This window comes from Orycteropus afer, unplaced genomic scaffold (assembly GCF_000298275.1).
Source record: "Orycteropus afer afer isolate SDZICR_OR568_19922 unplaced genomic scaffold, OryAfe1.0 scaffold00136, whole genome shotgun sequence".
NCBI lineage: Eukaryota > Metazoa > Chordata > Mammalia > Tubulidentata > Orycteropodidae > Orycteropus > Orycteropus afer.
The window spans coordinates 2,336,565-2,355,256 of record NW_006921723.1 but is presented as its reverse complement, the minus strand read 5'-3'; the positions used below and the strand labels follow the sequence as shown (position 1 = coordinate 2,355,256).

At 54.1% G+C, this 18,692-nt stretch overlaps 1 protein-coding gene across 1 annotated transcript in view; it reads right to left on the bottom strand.

Moving 5' to 3' along the window:
- The window catches only part of MAST3 (microtubule associated serine/threonine kinase 3), a 32,947-nt gene extending 14,934 nt beyond the window's left edge, over positions 1 to 18,013 (bottom strand). Inside the window, exons 1-14 of the mRNA XM_042781580.1 lie at positions 17,967 to 18,013; positions 17,644 to 17,733; positions 8,123 to 8,211; positions 7,970 to 8,042; positions 7,772 to 7,792; positions 7,208 to 7,286; positions 6,566 to 6,723; positions 6,353 to 6,428; positions 5,863 to 6,072; positions 5,679 to 5,780; positions 5,182 to 5,314; positions 3,738 to 3,796; positions 2,979 to 3,064; positions 2,377 to 2,585 (exon numbers count right to left, since the gene is read on the bottom strand). Of these exons, the coding sequence (XP_042637514.1) occupies positions 2,377 to 2,585; positions 2,979 to 3,064; positions 3,738 to 3,796; positions 5,182 to 5,314; positions 5,679 to 5,780; positions 5,863 to 6,072; positions 6,353 to 6,428; positions 6,566 to 6,723; positions 7,208 to 7,286; positions 7,772 to 7,792; positions 7,970 to 8,042; positions 8,123 to 8,211; positions 17,644 to 17,733; positions 17,967 to 18,013 (1,432 nt within the window). The remainder of the gene's footprint in view (positions 1 to 2,376; positions 2,586 to 2,978; positions 3,065 to 3,737; positions 3,797 to 5,181; positions 5,315 to 5,678; positions 5,781 to 5,862; positions 6,073 to 6,352; positions 6,429 to 6,565; positions 6,724 to 7,207; positions 7,287 to 7,771; positions 7,793 to 7,969; positions 8,043 to 8,122; positions 8,212 to 17,643; positions 17,734 to 17,966) is intronic.
- Positions 18,014 to 18,692: the final 679 nt, after the last annotated feature.

Here is an 18,692-nt window from a genome sequence, read left to right as displayed (position 1 = left end):
CCAGATTCCATCATCTCTTTTTAAAGAGATAGAAAAACTAATCACCAACATTATAGGGAAAGGAAAGAGACCCCAGAGAAGTACAGCACTACTAAAGAAGAAGAAAGTAGGAGGTCTCACATTCCCCAATCTCAAAACCTACTACATTAGTTAAAACAACCTGGTATTGGTTCAACACAGACACACACACACAGACCAATGGAACAGAATCGAGAAGTCAGAAGTAAATCCATGCATCTGTAGACAGCCGATCTTTGACAAAAGGGCCAAAAGTCAAAAATGGGGAAGACATAATCTCTTTAATAAGTAGTGCTGGCAAAATGGAAATCCATTTGTAAAAAAAAATGAAAGCAGGCCCATTATCTCACACCATATATCAAAATGAACACAAGCTAGATCAAAGACCTAAGTGTAAAACCTAAAACCATAAAGACCATCAAAAGAAAATGTAGAGGCAAACTGAGGGGCCCTAACTCATGGCATTAATACACTAAACATGCACAAACACCAGAAGACAAAATAGATGACTGGAACCTCCTGAAAATCAAACACTTATGCACATTGAGATTTCACCAGAACAGTAAATAAGGAACCCACAGACTGGGAAAAAATTTTGGCACCAACACGGAATAAGGGGCTAATCCCTAAACTTAAGGAAAACTTCAACATCTTAACAAAAAAAGACAAACAATCCAATTTAAAAATGAGCAGAGGACATAAACAGACATTTCATCAAAAAAGACATTCAGGCAGCTAACAAAGAGGTGAAGCAATGCTCACGATCATTAGTCATTAGAGAAATGCAGATCAAAATGAGATATCATCTCACCCCAGCACTAATAGCAAAATCAGAAAATACAGGAAACAAGAAATGCTGGCGAGGGTGTGGAGAGACTGGAACCCTCATATGCAGCTGGTGGAATTGCAAAATGGGACAACCACTGTGGAAAGCAGTATGGTGCTTCCTTAAAGAGCTGCTAACAGAAATAACACATAACCCAGCCATCCCGCTAGTAGGTATGTATCTGTGGTGGTTACGTTTGTGTGCCAACTTGGCTGGGCCTGGTTAAGTGGCTGGGCAGCTGGTGGTAGTTATTCCCCATGATGAGACTGGCAATCAACTCCACGGGGGGATCCACCACAAGCAAGTGAGTAGCTGCTTTGGGTATGTGCTGTGCTTCCTGTATAATAAGCAGGAGCCTTGGGGAACGGTCTCTAGCCTATGGCACCTTGGAACCTGCATGTAGCCATGTCGTTGTTCAGCAGCCTGCCATGTTCTGCTGACCTTGGGACTTATAATGCACTTAAATTAATGACCTGCCATGTGGTTTGTAACATCGGGACTGTGCCTTATTGTGCCTTATTTGTCAACCTTGGGCTTGTTAGCCTCAGCAGCCAGCATCTCTGTAAGTGAAGAAAAGACTCTAGCTTCAGTGAGCTGGGAGCTAGAGGCAGAGCTGAAGCCCAATGTCGAACGGCTTTCACCCAGCCCCTAGAGCCTGGCACTTTGAACTTGGACTTAAAGCCTCTCAAACTGTAAGAGAATAAACTCCTGTTTGTTAAGGCCATCCCATTTGTGGTATATTCTTGTCAGAGTGGCACTACGTAACCAGAACAATACCCTAGAGAAACAAGAGGTGTGACACAAACAGACACATGCATACACATGCTCATGGCAACACTATTCACAACAGCAAAAAGAACTAATCTAAATGCCCATCAACAGAGGAAAGGATTGACAACCTATGGTATCTACACACAGCGGAACACTGTGATGGTAAAGATCAAGGATGAACCTGTGACATCCCATAACATGGATGAGCCTGGAGGACATTATGCCGAGTGAAGTCAGTCAGTCACAAAAGGACAAATACTGTATGAAACCACTATTGTAAAAAGTCAAGAAAAGGGTTTCACACAAAAAGAAGTATTTTTTGATGGTTACCAGGGGCAGGAGGGGAAGGGAGGGTAAACCACTAATTAAAAAGCAGATGCATAATAACTTGGGTGAAGGGAAGGCAAAAAAAAAAAAAAAATTTTCCAGAAATCTGATCTTGTAACACCTAGCCCTGGCCCTAAGCTTCCTAGCCTTCCAACCATACCTCCTAGGATTCTCATTTCCCTCCTCTAAGCCTCTGCCCTCTGCTTCCTTCTGCCTGGACCAATCCTCTTACACATCTCTTTTCATTGCCTCCCCTCCTGGCAGGGCCCTCCACTCCAGACTGGGGGCTCCTAAGGGTCCCACACTGTAGGTCTTGGACCCCACGCCACAATGGACAGAGCAGACCCCGGCTTGGTCTGAAGAAGGATGTTCTCCCAGTTAGGGGGTGAGCACCCCATCTCTAGGGGCATTCAAGCAAGTACCAGTGTCCGCACCTTCCACGTACTCCATAACCATGCAGAGGTGGCGCCGAGTCTCGAAAGAACAGAACATGCTAACCACGAAGGGGTTCTCGGCAAATGTGAGGATGTCACGCTCCACGAACACCTGCTGGATCTGGTTACGCAGAATGAGGTTCTGCTTGTTGATCTTCTTGATGGCGAAACGCTGCCGCGTGTCACGATGTCGAACTAGATAGACGGCACTGCAGGGAACCAGAGGTGGGGGGCGGGGCCAAGCCTAGGTCCAGAGTCCCATTTACCAGGCCTTTGCCTGGCCTGTGCCTCCACCCAGGACACCCTCTCTCTTCATCTGTCCCTTCTCCTGAGCAGCCACCCCATGGGTTTAAGCCACCTCCCCAACACACACACCTTTCTGGGGTGGGTAAGAGTGTGCACTGTGGACAGAGCCCATCTGTGTCTACTCCCTATCATATGTGTCTCTACTTCCCTCTCCAGGCCTCAGTTCCCAGTCTACACACTCCGGGGTGAATGCACAAAAGCTCTGTTGGGGTGGGAGCTGACACAGGGCCCACCTGAGCCTCAGTCATCTCCATGGGCATCTAAGAAATGGGTCCATGGCAGACCCAAGGACTTACCCATAGGCCCCATTGCTGATGAGCTTGATGGTCTCAAAGTCGTTCTCACATGGCTTCCTCCGAGATGGGCCAACCAGGGCCCGGCTCTGTGGGGGGCAGGAAGGGCTAAGTGTCCCCCTGGCTCTGAGTCCAAACTGCTCATCCTGGGCCCTCCCCCCCTTTCCAAACCATCCATACTCTGCTTCTACGTTTCTGAGCTTTTGCTCAAGCTTTGTCCTTCTTCCCAGCAAACTCCTATACGTCCTTCAAAACTCACTCTACCTTCCCAGTGCCCCTTCCAGCCAGTCCAAACTGCTATTTCCAGCACCTAACACTTCCTCTACCAATCCAAACCACTTCTGAGGTTTTGCTCAAGCTGTGCTCTTCCTCCCAGCCAACTCCTACACGTCCTTCAAAACTCAGCTTCCCAGTGCACCCTCCAGTCATTCAAACAACTAATTCTAGTGCCCAACACAACTTTCTCCTTCATCCAAACAGCTCAAACTCTGCTTCAAGGTTTATGAGCTTTTGTTCAGACTGTGCCCTTCCTCCCAGCTCCTAAACGTTCTACAAAACTCACCTTCCCAGTGCCCCCTACAGTCCTACCCCACCCACCCTCCATGGGGCAGTCCTACTCACCCCCACCTCCTCCCAAAGTTACAGGCATTTTATTAATCTCTGACTATGTGTAAAACTTTAGCAAATTCAGTTCCTCCAGCAGCTGCCTGATCTACTCTGGGGAGGCAAGAAGGGTGGGGAGCCCAAAGCTCTGAAACTCACCTCTGGGGACTCAGGTGTAGGGACCTGTCCACCATCAAGGTGACTCAGTGGCACCACCTCTGCAAGACAAGGGAGGAATTTGGTCACCAACCCTCTCAGGTCACACCGTTCATCACCCAGAGATTCCTTGAGGCCTCAGGGCCTGTCCTGGGCTGGGAACACTGTAGTCCTCTCCCCCAGATCTTGTGGTGTGCTCAGTTCTCGGCCAGACCTCCAGAGGCTGGACTAAGCAACAGCTGAGAAATCTTGTAGAAGGTGCATTGCTCAGCCATGACCAAACCCTGGCTCTGAGCCTAGGGCCCGTGAAGAGGGCCCTCTGGGTCTTGGCTTGTAACGTTCTGTCCACCCCAGGGCACAGCTCAGGGGGCAGTTCTGGTATTTTCCATCCCCCAGGGCTTAGCAGAGGGATGTGAGCTGGATGGTGGTGATGAAGGCACTGTCTTGTAGCCACCAAGCAAGGCTGGGACATGGTATCGGAGCCTGACAGATGAGGCCCACAGCCTTAGCCTTAGCCTTAGCCATTGCTCACCTAGCCATTTCTTGCCTCCATATACCCAGGACAAGCTATACTTGCCATTCACATTACATCCATTGGACAGATAGGAGAATTAGGGCTCGGCAGGGCAGCACAGCGCTAGCTGGTCCACACGGTCTGAAGCCCTGCTTAATTTCGTTTATGTGGAAAAGCTGAGTCTCCTCAGCTTTAAATGAGGACAACAGCCCTGTCCTGGGATTTAACATAGCAAAGGTGTTACAACTGCAGTGTGTCTGGCCCCTGCCGAAGCCCCTGGCTCTCCCAGCTCCCCTCTCTCCTCTGCTCCAGTCCCACTACCCCTCGCTGCTGCTCCTCCAGCACGCCAAGCATGGACCTACCACGGGGCCTTTGCACGTGCTGTTCCTCTGCCTATTCACCTCTCCCTCAGATCTGTACCAGGTCACCTCTTCTACCACTTCCAACAGAACTTCCTCCCACACACCTGCTGGCCACCCCTAGACCAGGTCAGGTCCTCATTTGATACTCTCCTAATGCCATGCCCCAGCTCTTCCAGCCTGGCCATTTGGGGGAAGCTTCAGCCAGGTTTGTCTCACTCATGGCTTTTCTTCATCCAATTCCAAGTCCCCTCCTGGGCCAGTGAGATGAGGTTTGTGTACTCATAGGACCACTGCTAATGGATGTCCCCCAGCCTTCAGCCCCTTTAGACTTGATGCTTAACCACACTGAGTTCTCTGGGGCCCAGGCAGCTCAGGCAGTCTGACTTGGGGCTGTTGGACCTTAAGTCCCAGCTATCTCGACCCCAGCAGGCCTTGCAGGTGGCTAAGGGACAGGCCACAGAACTGAAGGACAGTGTGCAAGGCTGTGGAGCTAGGTAAGTCCAGGTCAGGATCCAAGCTCTATTCCTGCCTCTCTGGAAAGTGACTCCATCCTGTTCCCACCCCAGCTCACCTTCAAGAGGGTCCTTGGTCAGGCCTAGCTGCCCAATGATGTACTGGGGCAGGTCTGTCTTGATGCCATGGCCCTCACGCGCTTGGCCCTCAGCCGCCTCCAGCAGGTGATAAAACTCCTCTGGGTCAAACTCCTAGGAGCACAGGGGGTCCAGTCAGCCAGGCCACCAGATTCATCCAACCACTGGGGCCTTTACACTTGCTGTTCCCTCTGAATATGACTCAAGTCCTTGCACGTGCTGGTCCCTCTGTGCACATGCTGTTCCCTCCGACCAAGCCTCACTTCCTTACACATACTATTCCCTCTGTGAACATGCTGTTCCCTCTGTCCAGGTCTCAGTTTCCTACCCCATCTCTAGAAAGCCACTCCCAGCCCAGAAGCATCCTGTATCCTTCTCAAAGCTCTCCATGATGACAGCCATCTTGTGAGTGTTGGGGGATCAACACAGCAGGGCCATTGGGGACCCCTACTACCTCGTCACGTGCCAAGGGACTCACCAGACACTCAAGGAGCCGTGCTGGCCGAGAAATGATAATCAGTAGCTTCCGCACGAGCTGGACAACGAAGCCAACCTCCTCGCTGTCTGAGCGCTCATGGGCCTGGGGGCAGGCAGAGGGTGGCATCACCCACAGGCCCCCTGGCTCTTCCCCACTTCCCCAGGACCCCTTGCCCCCCACGCACATCCAGAAGCAGGCGCTCTAGCTTCTCTTGCATCTCCAGGAAGTAGCGGGAGGTGATGAGCTTCTCGCCCGACTTGGCCAGGCAGTCACGGGCCAGCTCAACAATCTGGTGATGGATGAAGCCCAGAACACCGTCAGCCAGTGCCAGCCGGTCACCGGGTGCAAAGGCTGTCAGGAACTCCTGCAGGCGGCCCTCCATCTGTGCCGTGGCCTGGGTGGGGTTGGACGAGGGCGTCACCATCAAAGGATGGAATCAGGGAGTAACACAGATGGACAGGGGCAAGGGAGACAGGCAGGGAGACAGAGTGAGGGACAGATGTGGCAGGGAGTCAGAGGATGGGGGGATGACATGCATAGATAAGGCATCCGAGACAGAGATACAGAAAGAGAAATAGACAAATAGGAGACACAGATAGGGTGACAGTGAATGATGTGGATGATTGGGGTTGGCCCAGCCACCAGTCACTAACCAGACCCTCAGCCCTGCCCACCTTGGGAAACCTCTCCCGGTACACATGGTTCATCATGACGATCTCATTGTCGAAGGTCCCGGATGTGCGGCCCGGGCTGAAGAGGGAAGGATTGGCTCATGATGTGGGGCCTGAGACCTAGCCCAGGGTGTGTGTGTGGGGGCTACAGGTGGGGGAGGAGCCAGAGTCAGTACAGGGAGGGGCCAGGGCTTGGTGTCAGCAGCTGAGGCCCACCTGAGACTGCGGGAACGTGGGCGCAGGCGGGGTGAGCGGCCACCGTCCTCGTCAGCCACACTCTCGGAGCTGCGGAAGTGCTTGGACAGGAAACACAGCTCGTCTGGCGTGGGCTGAAAGGGTAGCTGGTGGAGGCGCTCCCGGGAGGAAGAGCTTGACTAAGGGGGCAGGGTCACAAGTACATGGTCAGCATCACAGCCAGACCCCCAACTCTGCCTGAAAGGCTGACACTGCCTGCCAGCTCCTCACACAGTCACACACTTCCTCCTGCCCGACTTCTATGCATCCCTCAAAAACCCAGCTCCAATGCCCCCCTTCTCCAGGAAGCCTTCCATGCCTATCCCTCTTGCTCCCTCCCCTGTCCTGCAAGACCTAGGCTGCCTGTCAGCCCCTCAGACAGTAACATATTTCTTCCTGCCTGATTCCTACTCATCCTTCAGAACCCTAGCTCAAATAATGCCCCCTCCTCCAGGAAGCCCTCCATGCCTTCCCCCTCCTTAATGGTTCCAAGTGTCCCTATGGCCAGGCCTTGACTCCACAGGCTGAGGCTATTTATGTTCCCCAGACTAGGGGGTCTTAAAAGGCTAAGACTGAACTTCCCACTGTTGCCTGTCCACACTGCCAAGATGGGGCTGCAGGTACCGAGACAGTGGAGCTGGGGGTGTTGGTTCCATAGCCAGATGATGGGAGGGATGCGAGAGACCATCTTCTGCCATCTGCCCTGAAGGGGGAACAAGAACATGGTGAAGGCAGGCACAGCACCCGTGTTTTGTACGTACTAACGGGAGACACCAAGGCAGGGGGATTCTGGCCTTATCTGAAAAAGCTGCAAAGAAAGCCACAAGCAAGACACCTTCTCGAGGAAGCCCTCTTTGACTCTAGCTGCCACTGTGCCCCTTATCAAAGCTGTAACCTCTCTGGGTTGTAGCTGGCCAGTTGGTTATGTTAGTTGCCCCCAGCAGACTGAGGACTCTCAGAGAGCCAAAGTTCAGCCTCCGGCTCATGGCTGTGTGTTCAGTCCTCAGAACAGTACAGGGCACACAATGGGGACTTGATGAATGTTGCACAAATAAGTAAAGTTGAAGTGCTGGTGCATAGTAAGTGTGAGATCAAGGTCTTGAGTGAATGAATGGTTTTTGACAAATAAATTATACTTGAACTGGACTGAACACCCCAGGAGCTGCCCTAGGAGCTGGCAGAAATTACCTGTCGGTGCGTGGAAGGTGGCTGCAGGCAGTCGAGTGTTTGCCAGCCAGGGCACAAGCCGGAGGGAGAAACAGCCAGGCAGGGGCCAGGGGAGGGGAGAATGGGAATGAGAAGGTGGGTCCAGTCACCTATTACATGCCCTGTGGGTCGCCTCGCCAGGTGGACCGCCACCATACCCCAAGGCTGGCCCCCACTCACCTCCGGGCAAAGGGGAAGTTGATGGCGGACGTGGCAGAGAAGTTCCGAGGACTGTCCAGGGGACTGCTGCCTGCTGCAGACAAGGCGGGGAACGTAATCAGGGGAGTGGGAGGCAGGATGCCATGCCCAACTGCCCGACGCCTTCCAACTCACCCGTTGGGACTGACAGCGGTGACAGGGGCCGAGAGAGGGTCGGTGAGGGTGTTCCTACTACCAGGCTTTTGCGGTTCCCGCTGCGGCAACTGTGTTTGTAAGGGGGATTGGTCAGAGGCTGGACCAGGCCTGGGGCTCAGAGGTCCAAGTGTCCAACTGGACCCAAATGCCCAAATGCAGCCAGCTTCAGAAGCTGGGCCCACCCCACCCACTCAGGCCACCCGATGGGCTCCCCACAGCCGTAGCCTGGCTTTTGAGGCCCAGCACTGCACAAACATGACCTATCACTAAATGTATTATCGCTGTTGTTAGCTGCTGTCCAGTCAGCCCCAACTCACGTCAACGCCATACACAAGAGAAGGAAATGCTGCCCAGCCCTGCACTATGCCCACGATCCGCTGTGGATCACACTGTTGGGATCCATAGGGTTTTCACTGGCTGATTTTCAGAAGGCGACGGCCAGGCCATTCTTCCTCATCTGCCTCAGTCTGGAAGCTGCGGTGAAACCTATTCAACAGCACATAACACACAAGCCTCTGCTGACAAATGGGTGTTACCTGCGTATGAGGAATCGAACCCGGGCTAAGAATAAGCATAAGCAGCTAGCAAGGGCTAGTTGTCTTGCTAACCACATTAAGCGGCTTGCAACGGAACCTGGCTGGGCATCGGTGGCGAGAATTCTACCACTGAACCGTTACTATGATTGTTATTAGCGGGAGGTGCTGGTGGTAGGGGAGCTCCTCTGCACATGAGCGGGAGCCCCTGGCCCAGCCTCTCTGCTGCAGTGTCCCAACCCTATCCCTCCCATCTTTGCCCACGCTGTCACCCCCACCTGGAGCACCAGAGAACTGCTCCTACGCAGAAGGTGGACAAGACCCCGGAGCCCACAGATGGACTGAAGCTGCCCCTACCGCTACTCCATTCCATGCACCCACTCTCTGGGGCTGGCCATCCCCATCCCTTTGCAACCCCTCATTCTCCCTTAAAAAAAAAAAAAAAAAACAACCTTGTTGCTGTTGAGTAGATTCTGACCCCTTGTCACCCCCTGCGTTACAGGACAGAATGGGTCTGTGGGGTTTTCTTGGATGTCATCCTTCTGGAAGCAGATTGCCAGACCTATCTTCTGAGGCGCTGCTGGGTGGGTTAGAAACTCCAACCCTTAGGTTAGCAGTTGAGCACCCAGGAACCTCCCCATTCTCCTGGTCTCCCCAAAACACCAATCTAACCCAACTATAACCCCAAGGTCAACATCTTTTACAATTATGTCTTTTTCTTCTTGTTCTGCCTAACTTTTGCCACCACATTTCCCGCCTTGCATCCAGGTCTCCACCAGATCCTCAGCCCAGGTCACTTCCCCTGGTCTCCACCCTGGCTGAGGGAAGTCAGGGAAGTCGGGATCAACACTGTCCCACCCCCCAGTGCAGTTACCAGGCAACGACTCTGCTTGCTAGGTTGACAAGCGCATCAGCCCACACAGCCTGAGCCGCCAACGCAGCTCTACAAGGCAGGAGAGCCAGGCAGGGAGGAAGGGATGGGGCCATGGGGCCCAGGGGGCAGGAAGGGTGTCCCAGGAGGAAGATGCACTGTTGGCTGAGGGGAAGGGTCCGCAAGCAACATGGGGACACAGATGGAAGGGCGAGAGAAGAGGGAGGACTGTCTGTGTCCTCCTGTTTCCCCATCCATAGACCAATGGGAAAGAATTCTTGGGTAACACAAATGGTTAAGCATTTGACTACTAGCCAAAACTGGGTAGTTCAAAGCTACCCAGAGGGCCTCAGAAGAAAAGCCCTGGCAATCTGTTTCTGAAAGTCTGAAACATCACAGCCTTGAAAACCCCACAGAGCAGTTCTACTCTGACTCGTGGGGTCACCAGGGGTCAGAATTGACTTAGCCAACTAACAATGACAACAATAGACCTTGAACAATGGAGGGAAGATTCGACTCACCCAAACTTTGGTTGGGTTGTGTTCAGTTCTGGGCCTAAAAAAATCAAATCCAATCCATTGCCATTGGGTCAACACCAACTCACGGCAACTCTATGTGCTACCAGGTAGAACTGAACTTGGCTGTGATCTTCACAGAGCAGACTGCCAGGCCTTTCTTCTGCAGTGCCACTAAAACCAAACCAAACCAAACCAAACTCACTTTCATCAAATCAAATCCGACTCACAGCGACCCCCTCCTTGGGTTTCCGAGGCAGTATCGTTACGGAAGCAGATTGCCCAACTTTCCTTCCGAGGAGTGGCTGGTGGGTTTGAACCGTCAGCCTTCTAGTTAGCAGTCAAGTGCCTTAGGCACTACGCCACCAGAGCTTCCACAGTGCCACTAAGTGGGTTTAAACCGGCAACCTTTTGCTTAGTGGTCGAGAACTGTTTGTGACACCCAAGGAGGGACCAGCTGGCCTTGGGGAAATCATGGCAGGTATATATGTTACTGTCTTTCTCCTGACAGCGTTCATAGGGCCCAGATAAGAGAAAACAGAGAATTTAGCTGTTTCTGAGAGAATTAAGCCACCAACAGGTATCAATCCCAACAAGCCCCAGAGGCAAGAACAAGAAGAGTTGTACCAATTTCTCAGCTAGGGAAACTGAGGCCTTTAGATGTCAACAGCCACAGGACTGCTCTCCTGACTGAGGTACAGAAAAAACAAAAGTGAAACCCCAAGGCCCGTGCAAAACTTCCTGCTCACACTTCCCCCCCACACACACTCATCATGGGTCCTCTATGTCCTCACCAGACCCCTTGCTCAGGGCCTCACCCCCATCCTGCACACCACAGCCCTACCGCTTCCAACAGCATGTGGGAAAAATATTAGTTGCTCTCCCTGTGGCTTACAGGTGAGGCCTTCCTGAAAACACAGTCAAAGTTGAGGTTTCCAAGGGGAACTGGGCCTCATCCGTTTACTCCTCAAGCATATGACAAGTGCCAACTGTTGGCTCAGCCCTCCTTATACTGAGCCCTCGGCTTGACCATTCAGAAATCATCACTGCAGTACACAGGACACAAGAAAGGGGGAGAACATGGCAGGAAGCGGGGTCTGGAGCCAGATTCCTGCACCCCACCCCTGACCTGCTCACACATGGTCAGCACCAGGAATCCGAATTTGAAGCCCTTCAGAAGCTGGTCCCACGGTTAAGCCTTTGCTTGTGTCCCCACTTGGAAGGTCCAACTGCCCTGTTTCTGATCCTCAGAGCCTGGGTTTACCAGTCACTAACCAGACAGATTGGGGCACTGCCTGAGGCTACAAAGCCTGAGAGAAGCTGGAAGTCCAATTTAGGTGGGGTAATGTCTCTCTGCCTTTAAGACGGGAAAACTGAGGCTCAAAGGCCTGGGGTCAAATGCAGCGATCTGAGCTCCTAATACCCACCCCCACGCTAGTCTTGTGCAGTAAGTATCTCTTCTGAACCAATATTTCCGCTGACTGTCCCCCAGGCAGACCAGCCTCAGTTTTTCCAAGAACTCGGTCCCCGTTTCCTCCTAGTATAAAGACCTGGGTTCAAATCCTATCTCAGTCCCAAGTCGCCAGTGCCTCTCCACTCCCACCCCTGCATTCGGAGACACTCCAGACACCGAAGTCCCAGGCGGGGAAGGGGGAGTGCAAAAGGAGGATGTCTGAGACACCATTCCCCAGCCGCCACGCTGGACCGCTAGGTTCCCGCCCGCCGCCGCCGGGACACACTTGTGCTCGGGCAGCCCCCCTACCTCTTGGAGCGCTGTAGCAGCGCACCCTTGGCCAGGCGGCTCCGGTGGCCGGGTGCCGCCACTGCCGTCCAGTAGCTGGGGTCGGACATGCCTTTTCCCTTTGTGCCGCCGCTGCCACCACCGCCGAAGTTCGGGAAGCGCGGGGCTCGAACCTCGGCCAGCAGGCTCCGCCCGGGAGCAGGGCCCCCGCAGTGAAGAGGGGTCGGCGCGCGCCCGGGGCGAGGATAGGGCCAGGGGAGGAGGAGGAAGAGCGCGCCCCAGAACTGGCCCAGCAAGCGCGGAGGCGGGGCCATGCAGGGGCGGGCCCGCAGGACACACGTGTCGACCCAGGGGTGGAGCGTTGCTATGGCCGCGGGTGGAGGGGCGGGACGTTGCAAGGCCGCGGGCGGTGAAGGCGGAGCGTTGCTAGGGCCGCGGGCGGCGGGGGCGGGGTGTTGCTAGGTCCCTGGGCGGTGGGGCGGGACGTTGGCGGCACCTCAACATTGGGTCAAGGATCTTAGCTCTCATCCCCCAAAATGTAAATCCAATCACGTCCTCCCCCTGGTCCCAAGAAGCTAATCTCTGAGCGTGCCTCTCAAGTCCTACCCAGAGACCTCAGGCTCAGGCTTTTTCTTAGGCTGGATCATGCTGGGGAAGGCCCGTCCTGTTTGATAAAAATCTAGCATTCCCCTCCTCCAGGAAGGCCTCCCAGATTCTCTTTACACACTCCTAGTCGTCCATCCACCTGAACCGAATCCTAAACCCACAAGGCAGGAGGAGACTGCTGGCTGTCACCACCAGCCTTGGGGCTCCTCCTTAGGGGTCCCAGTATCCCCCAGCACTGGATTGGCACAGAGGGAGTTTTGGCAAATTGAGTCTGGGCATCTTGCCTGTGTGGGATGGTAAAGGGCTTCAGCCTGGCTAGTCAGGAATCAGACCCCTGTGTGACCCACCCATTACTGAACCTCTCCAGCCTGTCTCCTCATCTGCTAAATGAAAAGTGGGCTGCCATGAATCACATGAAGATTAAAAAACAACCACCACAACCTGTTGCCCTCCAGTGGATTGTGACTCATGGCGGCAACGTCATGCGTTACAGAATACAACTGCTCCACAGCATTTTGTTGGTTATAATCTTTATGGAAGCAGATCACCAGGCCTTTCTTCTGTGACACTGTTTGGGTGGGTTTGAACTAAAGGTTAACAGTTAAATGCAAACCGTTTGTGCCACCCAGGCTTCTTTGAAAGGATTTCATGAGAGTTAACTCAGAGGTCAGGTGGCGTCTGTAACAAACAAACAAAAACAGTGCCTAGTAATCTCTTAATAAATAACAGCACCAGACTAACTCCTAGGCCTTAGTTTTCCCCACGTACAACAGGGATCCACTGTGACAAGAGAATAGTGCCTGATAGCGGGCTGGGAATGCTGTCTACGTTTACTATGGAAGTCTCTATGGAAGGAGACATGTCTGCAGACATACAGTTGCTGTTGCTGTCAGGTGCCATCAAGTTGATCTTAGACTCACAGCGAACCCATGTGTTTCAGAATAGAACTGCCCCATAGGGTTTGCTAGGCTGTAAACTTTACGGAAGGGAGTCCTGGTGGTGCAGTGGTTACATGCTCGGCTACTAACTGAAAGATCAGCAGTTTGAACCCACCAGCGGCTGCAGGGGAGAGAGATGGGCAGTCTGCTGCTGTAAAGACTTACAGCTTGGAAAATCCCACGGGGCAGGGTCCTACTGGGTTGCGGAGTCGGAATCGACTTAATAGCAATGGGTTTTGTTTTAATGGGCTTAATGTGTACACAAGCAGACCACCAGAGAGCTGACCCATAGCGTTGCCTGGGTGTATTTGAATTGCCAACTTTTTGGTTAGCAGCCCAATGCTTAACCATTGCACCACTAGGGCTCCTTCAGGCATACAGTTGCCAATGAACTATGTTTCCTCTTCTCCTGATGGTGTTGTGAAGTCGAGGACAATGTAACCCTGATGGTGACCCCTTTCTGGGTCACACAGAATACTGGAAACTGACCCAGGCCTGACACCAGAATCTAAGCACCACATCCAAGAACAGCAGACAGGCAAGGAGACCAAAGCACAGAGAAGGTGCCATCACCTCCCAACCCTTTTCCCTGACCTGCCCATCCCTCTCCCCTCTATCATTGCTCCCCAAGTCTCCCCCAGACCCACCCACCTGTTCCCTCCATGCCCAGTGTTACCCGCAGGTGCCCCTGCCCTGTGGTCCAAACACCTGCTAAGTGTATCCCTATGAACATCTGCCAGGACTCAAGACCCCAGGCTTGTACAGCTACACGCTGCTGTTAATTCACTCAATAAACATTTATTGAGCACCTACTCTGTGCCTGGCACTGTGCTGGGCCCTGGGGCCCCAGGGCAGACCGGGACACATAAAATTCTTGCCCTTGAGGGGCTCCCAGTCTGGTGGGGGAGGCAGAAAGTAAAGAGGAAATAAGTAAATGAACAGATAATTTCAAACACCAAAGTCAAGGAAGGAAAAAGAGAGGGTAACAGTTGTGAGGGTTGACTACCTGGGAGGTCTCGCTGAGGAGGTGATGCCACAGCCAAGAAACTGAGGAGGAAGAGGTGGCAGGCATGGAGAAAGTGTCTCAAGCAGAGAGCACAGCCTGTGCCAAGGCCCTGAGGCAGGACTGTGGGGGAGATGCCAGCAGCCCAACCACGTGGGCTTCGAGGGCTGCAAGGAGTATGGTTTTGTTGTAGGAGCAGTGGGGAGCCATGGAGGGTCCATGAGCAAAGGAGGTGACCCTTTGTGGAGGTGACCACGAGGTGACCCTCTGTGTTTGTTAAACTCCCCCATGTCTGCTATGGGGAACAGGAGTTGTCAGGGTCAAGAGTGGAACTGCAGGAGGCCACAGATGCTGGGACAGCATCTGTCAGGGAGACATGGGATCCAAACTAGAGTAGGGCCATGGGTTAAAGGGGGCAGATTCTGGACTTGTTTAGGGGTTGAGAGACAGGCCATGCTGAGGGTCTGGCATGGGGATGAGGTATAAGGGACAAGTGGAGTAGCTGATGATCCCAGGTGTCTGGCCTGAGTCTCACGGTGGGGAAGGGGATGCAGAGTGCAGACAGCAGGTCTGGGGTAACCAAGATTCCTGGGGCCGTGTTCAGTCTGTAATGCCTGCAAGCATGGGGACCCAAGCAGGGAGGGACAGAGCCATGGCGTCATATGTCACCACATGCTGACACGCTTGTGTCCGTGAGCTGCCCTCCTGCATGTGTATGGGGATACAATCCTGCATACGTGTAGTCAAAGAGCTGCTCCCATAACTCTAGCCATGCACACAGTACCACCCCACCCCCCACTACACCCACCACCTTGGAGTCCCCAGCAGCTGCTTCTCCCATGTCCTTCTGGCCTCACTTTCCCCCTGTGCAGTACAACACAACCCAGAGGGCCTGTGACTGTGGGCTGGCAGAGCCACTGTCCACTAGATCACACACCCTTCCCCAGCTCATACACTCTCCATGGCTCCCTACTGCTTTTACAAAGCCATATTCCCGGGTGAATGCCTCTCCTGGGACTCAGGTCCCAACTCTGTCCCTGACCCACTCTGTGACCTCAAGCTTTGCTTCTCTCTGTGCTAACGACTAAGCAAATGAAAAAGGCCTCAGGGGGGTGTACAGGGCCCCAGCCCCAGTCCCTTATGGTCTGACCACACCAGGCCTTCCTCCCTATACATACACTGTCCACACCCCTCTCAGCCCCACACTCCACGCAGCACCCTCACTTAGAAAATCCAAACTCTTCCTGCCCTTGGCATTCCAGGCCCCAGAGGGAATACACCTCACTCTGACTCAGCTGTTCCAGCCTGGAACAGCCTCTCTGTCACACCTTTGTTCTTGAGGGCTCAAGTCACAATTTCCTGCAATAAAAAGCAGAGCCCTCGTCCCCACTTTGTGCCTCCCCGGTTGCTTTCTCTTTATCCAGACCACAAGCATTCACTGAGCACCAGCTGGGCACCAAGTTCTGCCCAGCGAGACCTAGACAGACCCAGGTTCCCAAACCTCTGGGTGAAAAAAAACCACTGCCCCATAATCATTGAAGAGATTGTAAACACACTATGACAGAGGTGGCAGATGAGGGAACAGAACATGGAGTGCAATGAATGTGACTGGGGCCTGGGGGAGCATGAGGGGAGGGGGTGGTTGGGGAAGGCTTCCCACCTGAGGACTTGGCATAGACCTGGCAGATGAAGAAAGGTTACAGAGCTCCTGGCAGAGGTGTATGTGCAAAGGCCCTGAGGTCGGGCCAGCCTGCCTTTTGGAGGAACAGGCAGGGGACTCTCCAGGGACTAGGCCTCGGGAGACCATAAGAATCAATGTGGGTTCATCTAGGGTACTTGGAGCAGAAGAAGCCAAGTCTCATTTCCTCTCCTGTCTTAAGGTGATGTGACTCTGCTGCCCTCTGGTGGCGAGTGAGGCATCGGGGGGGGGGGCGGCTCTGCCAGAGCTAGAGCCCCAGACTCTTTTTCCATGTCTTTCTGGGAAAATGGACTCAGCTGCCCCCCAGACACAAGGGTACCTCCTTTGGGCATCCAGTTCTCCAGTCCTTCCCTGGGCTGAGGTCGAGGACTCAGAGTCAGACTTGGCTTGCCATTCCCTCCCTGGGTGGTCACAGTCCACCACTCCAAAGAGACTGACAGCCCCGTGAGGAAGATGCTCTGTCCATTTTGTTCATAGCTATACCCACAGCACCTGGTATACAGTATAATAAACACTAGTTGACTGACTAAAGGTACCCGCCTGTTTCCCACCACCCATTTTGGTCGACATAAAATTTCTTTTTCTCCCCCTTTAAAAGCCTGTGGGAAGAGTCAGAGCAACTCATTCATACTAAGGTGTGAATGACTGTGCAACCAAATTTTAAATAGCTAAACTCTGGTGGTGTAGTGCCTGAGGCAATTGACTGCTAACCAGAATGCTGGTAGTTCAAACCCATCAGCCACTCCTCAGAAGGAAGGCTGGGCAATCTACTTCCATAGTGATACCGCTTCAGAAACCCAAGGAAGGGTCACTATGAGTCTGATCCAACTCCAGGACAGTGCAGTTTTTTTTAATAACCCTTACATCTGACCCCTCCCTGAACCTTAGTCTGAAACTTACAAGGAGCCTTGATAACCCTGATAATAATCCCTCCTGTCCAGGTGCAAGACTCTGAGACCCACCCAATCACACAAAGTGGCTCAAACTCTCAACAGACTCTGGTGGCAAAACTGGCCCTGACGCTTGACCCTCAGATGCACTGAACCCACAACTGGCGTTTCCTCTCTGAACCTTAGTTTCCTCAGCTGGGGAACAGAGTGGAAAATGGTATCTCCCTACTGGGACTGGTAACAGAAGCGACTGCCCTGGAATATAGCCGGCACTCAATCAAATCTGGTTTCTCTTCCTCTACCCTTTAAGTGCTCTCTTCAGTGGCCAGGGCTCTGATAATGGACTCTTAGGTTTGGGCGCTTGTGTTCAAGGGAGGAGCCTTGTGACCAGCTGAGGGTTTCTGAGGTCACTGCTGGGGAGTCTAGGCAGATTCATCCAGCACAGTCATGAGCAGGCTGGGAACCCAGCACCTGTCTCAGGGTAGTCCTTGGGCAACAGCTTAAGTTTTGGCCTCACCTCGTAGACACCTGTCAGATGGGGGACTTTACTGGCCGCGGCTGAACATGGAATTTCCCCCAACAACCTCAGGGCAGACTGCAACGCCATTTTACAGAGGAGTAAACTGAGGCCCGGAGAGGTGACGTCACCAGCCAAGGGGGCGCCGGGGCAGGTCCACGCCCCGCCCCCACATGCTGTCACTCACCTCCAGGGGTGCAGGCCCAACGAGGGGCTACAGGGGCTGCAGGGGCTACTGGGGCTCAGCAGGGCCGGGCTCTGGGTGCTCGGAGACAGACTGTAAAGAAAGAGGCCGGGGACGGTGAGCCTGGCGGTGGCCCTGCGCGCGAACATACCCAGAGTGGAAGGAAATGGGGCACAACCCGGGGATCCCGGGTCTCGCTTAGGCTGCGAGGGCGGGGCCAGACCCATGACCTCGGAGGGCTTCCCGGAGGCGGCAGTACCTGAACAGCTACACGCGGAGAAACCCGCTGTCATACGGTGCCCCCCAACCCCCAGCCCCGCACTCACTCAAGGGTCAGCGCCGGGATGTGCAGCTTGTCCCTGCGGGATTTCATGCCGAGGCCGGGGCCGCGTCCACTCGGCCGGTAACCGACGCCCCCTTCGCAGCTTGCTAGCCCCGGCCGCGGCGCAGGAGGACCGACTGACCGACGGGAACGCGGGCACCGCACGCCTGGCGGGCGCGGCGGAAGCGGCGCAGGGGGCTGGGCCGCCAGGGGAGTGGGGGACAAGCGTTCTCCGCCTCGGGGCGGGGCTCGGGCTCCGCACCTGCGCGCAGGCCCGGCCGGCGAGAGTGGTGGCGGAGTAGGAGCCGCGGGTGTCTCCTCCTCCTCGGAAGGGAAGTCGAGGCCGCGGGCTTTTGAGATGCCGGGCTGCACGGCCGCAAACGAAGGGCGGCTACTGATTCCTCCGCCGGCATTTTTGCTCCATCCCTTGGCCCCACCCTCAAGCCCGGCCCGCCCTCTCCCCACGCCCGAAAGCTCTCAGACCCCGGATCTGTAAGTGTCACGCCCCTAACCCTCCTCTAGTCCCGCGGCGCTAAGGTCTGGGTCTAGTACGGCGGGTCACCTCACATCCCCCGCGCACATCAGAGCCGGATTCAGTTGGGCATAGAGCAAGTATCTAGGAATGGGTAACCCTTAAGGAGCCTTTGGCCAAGCCCGGTCCAGTGGCCCAGGACTTTAACCTCCGACTAATTCACTCTCCATCACCACCCTTCAGACTGGGCAAAGGCTG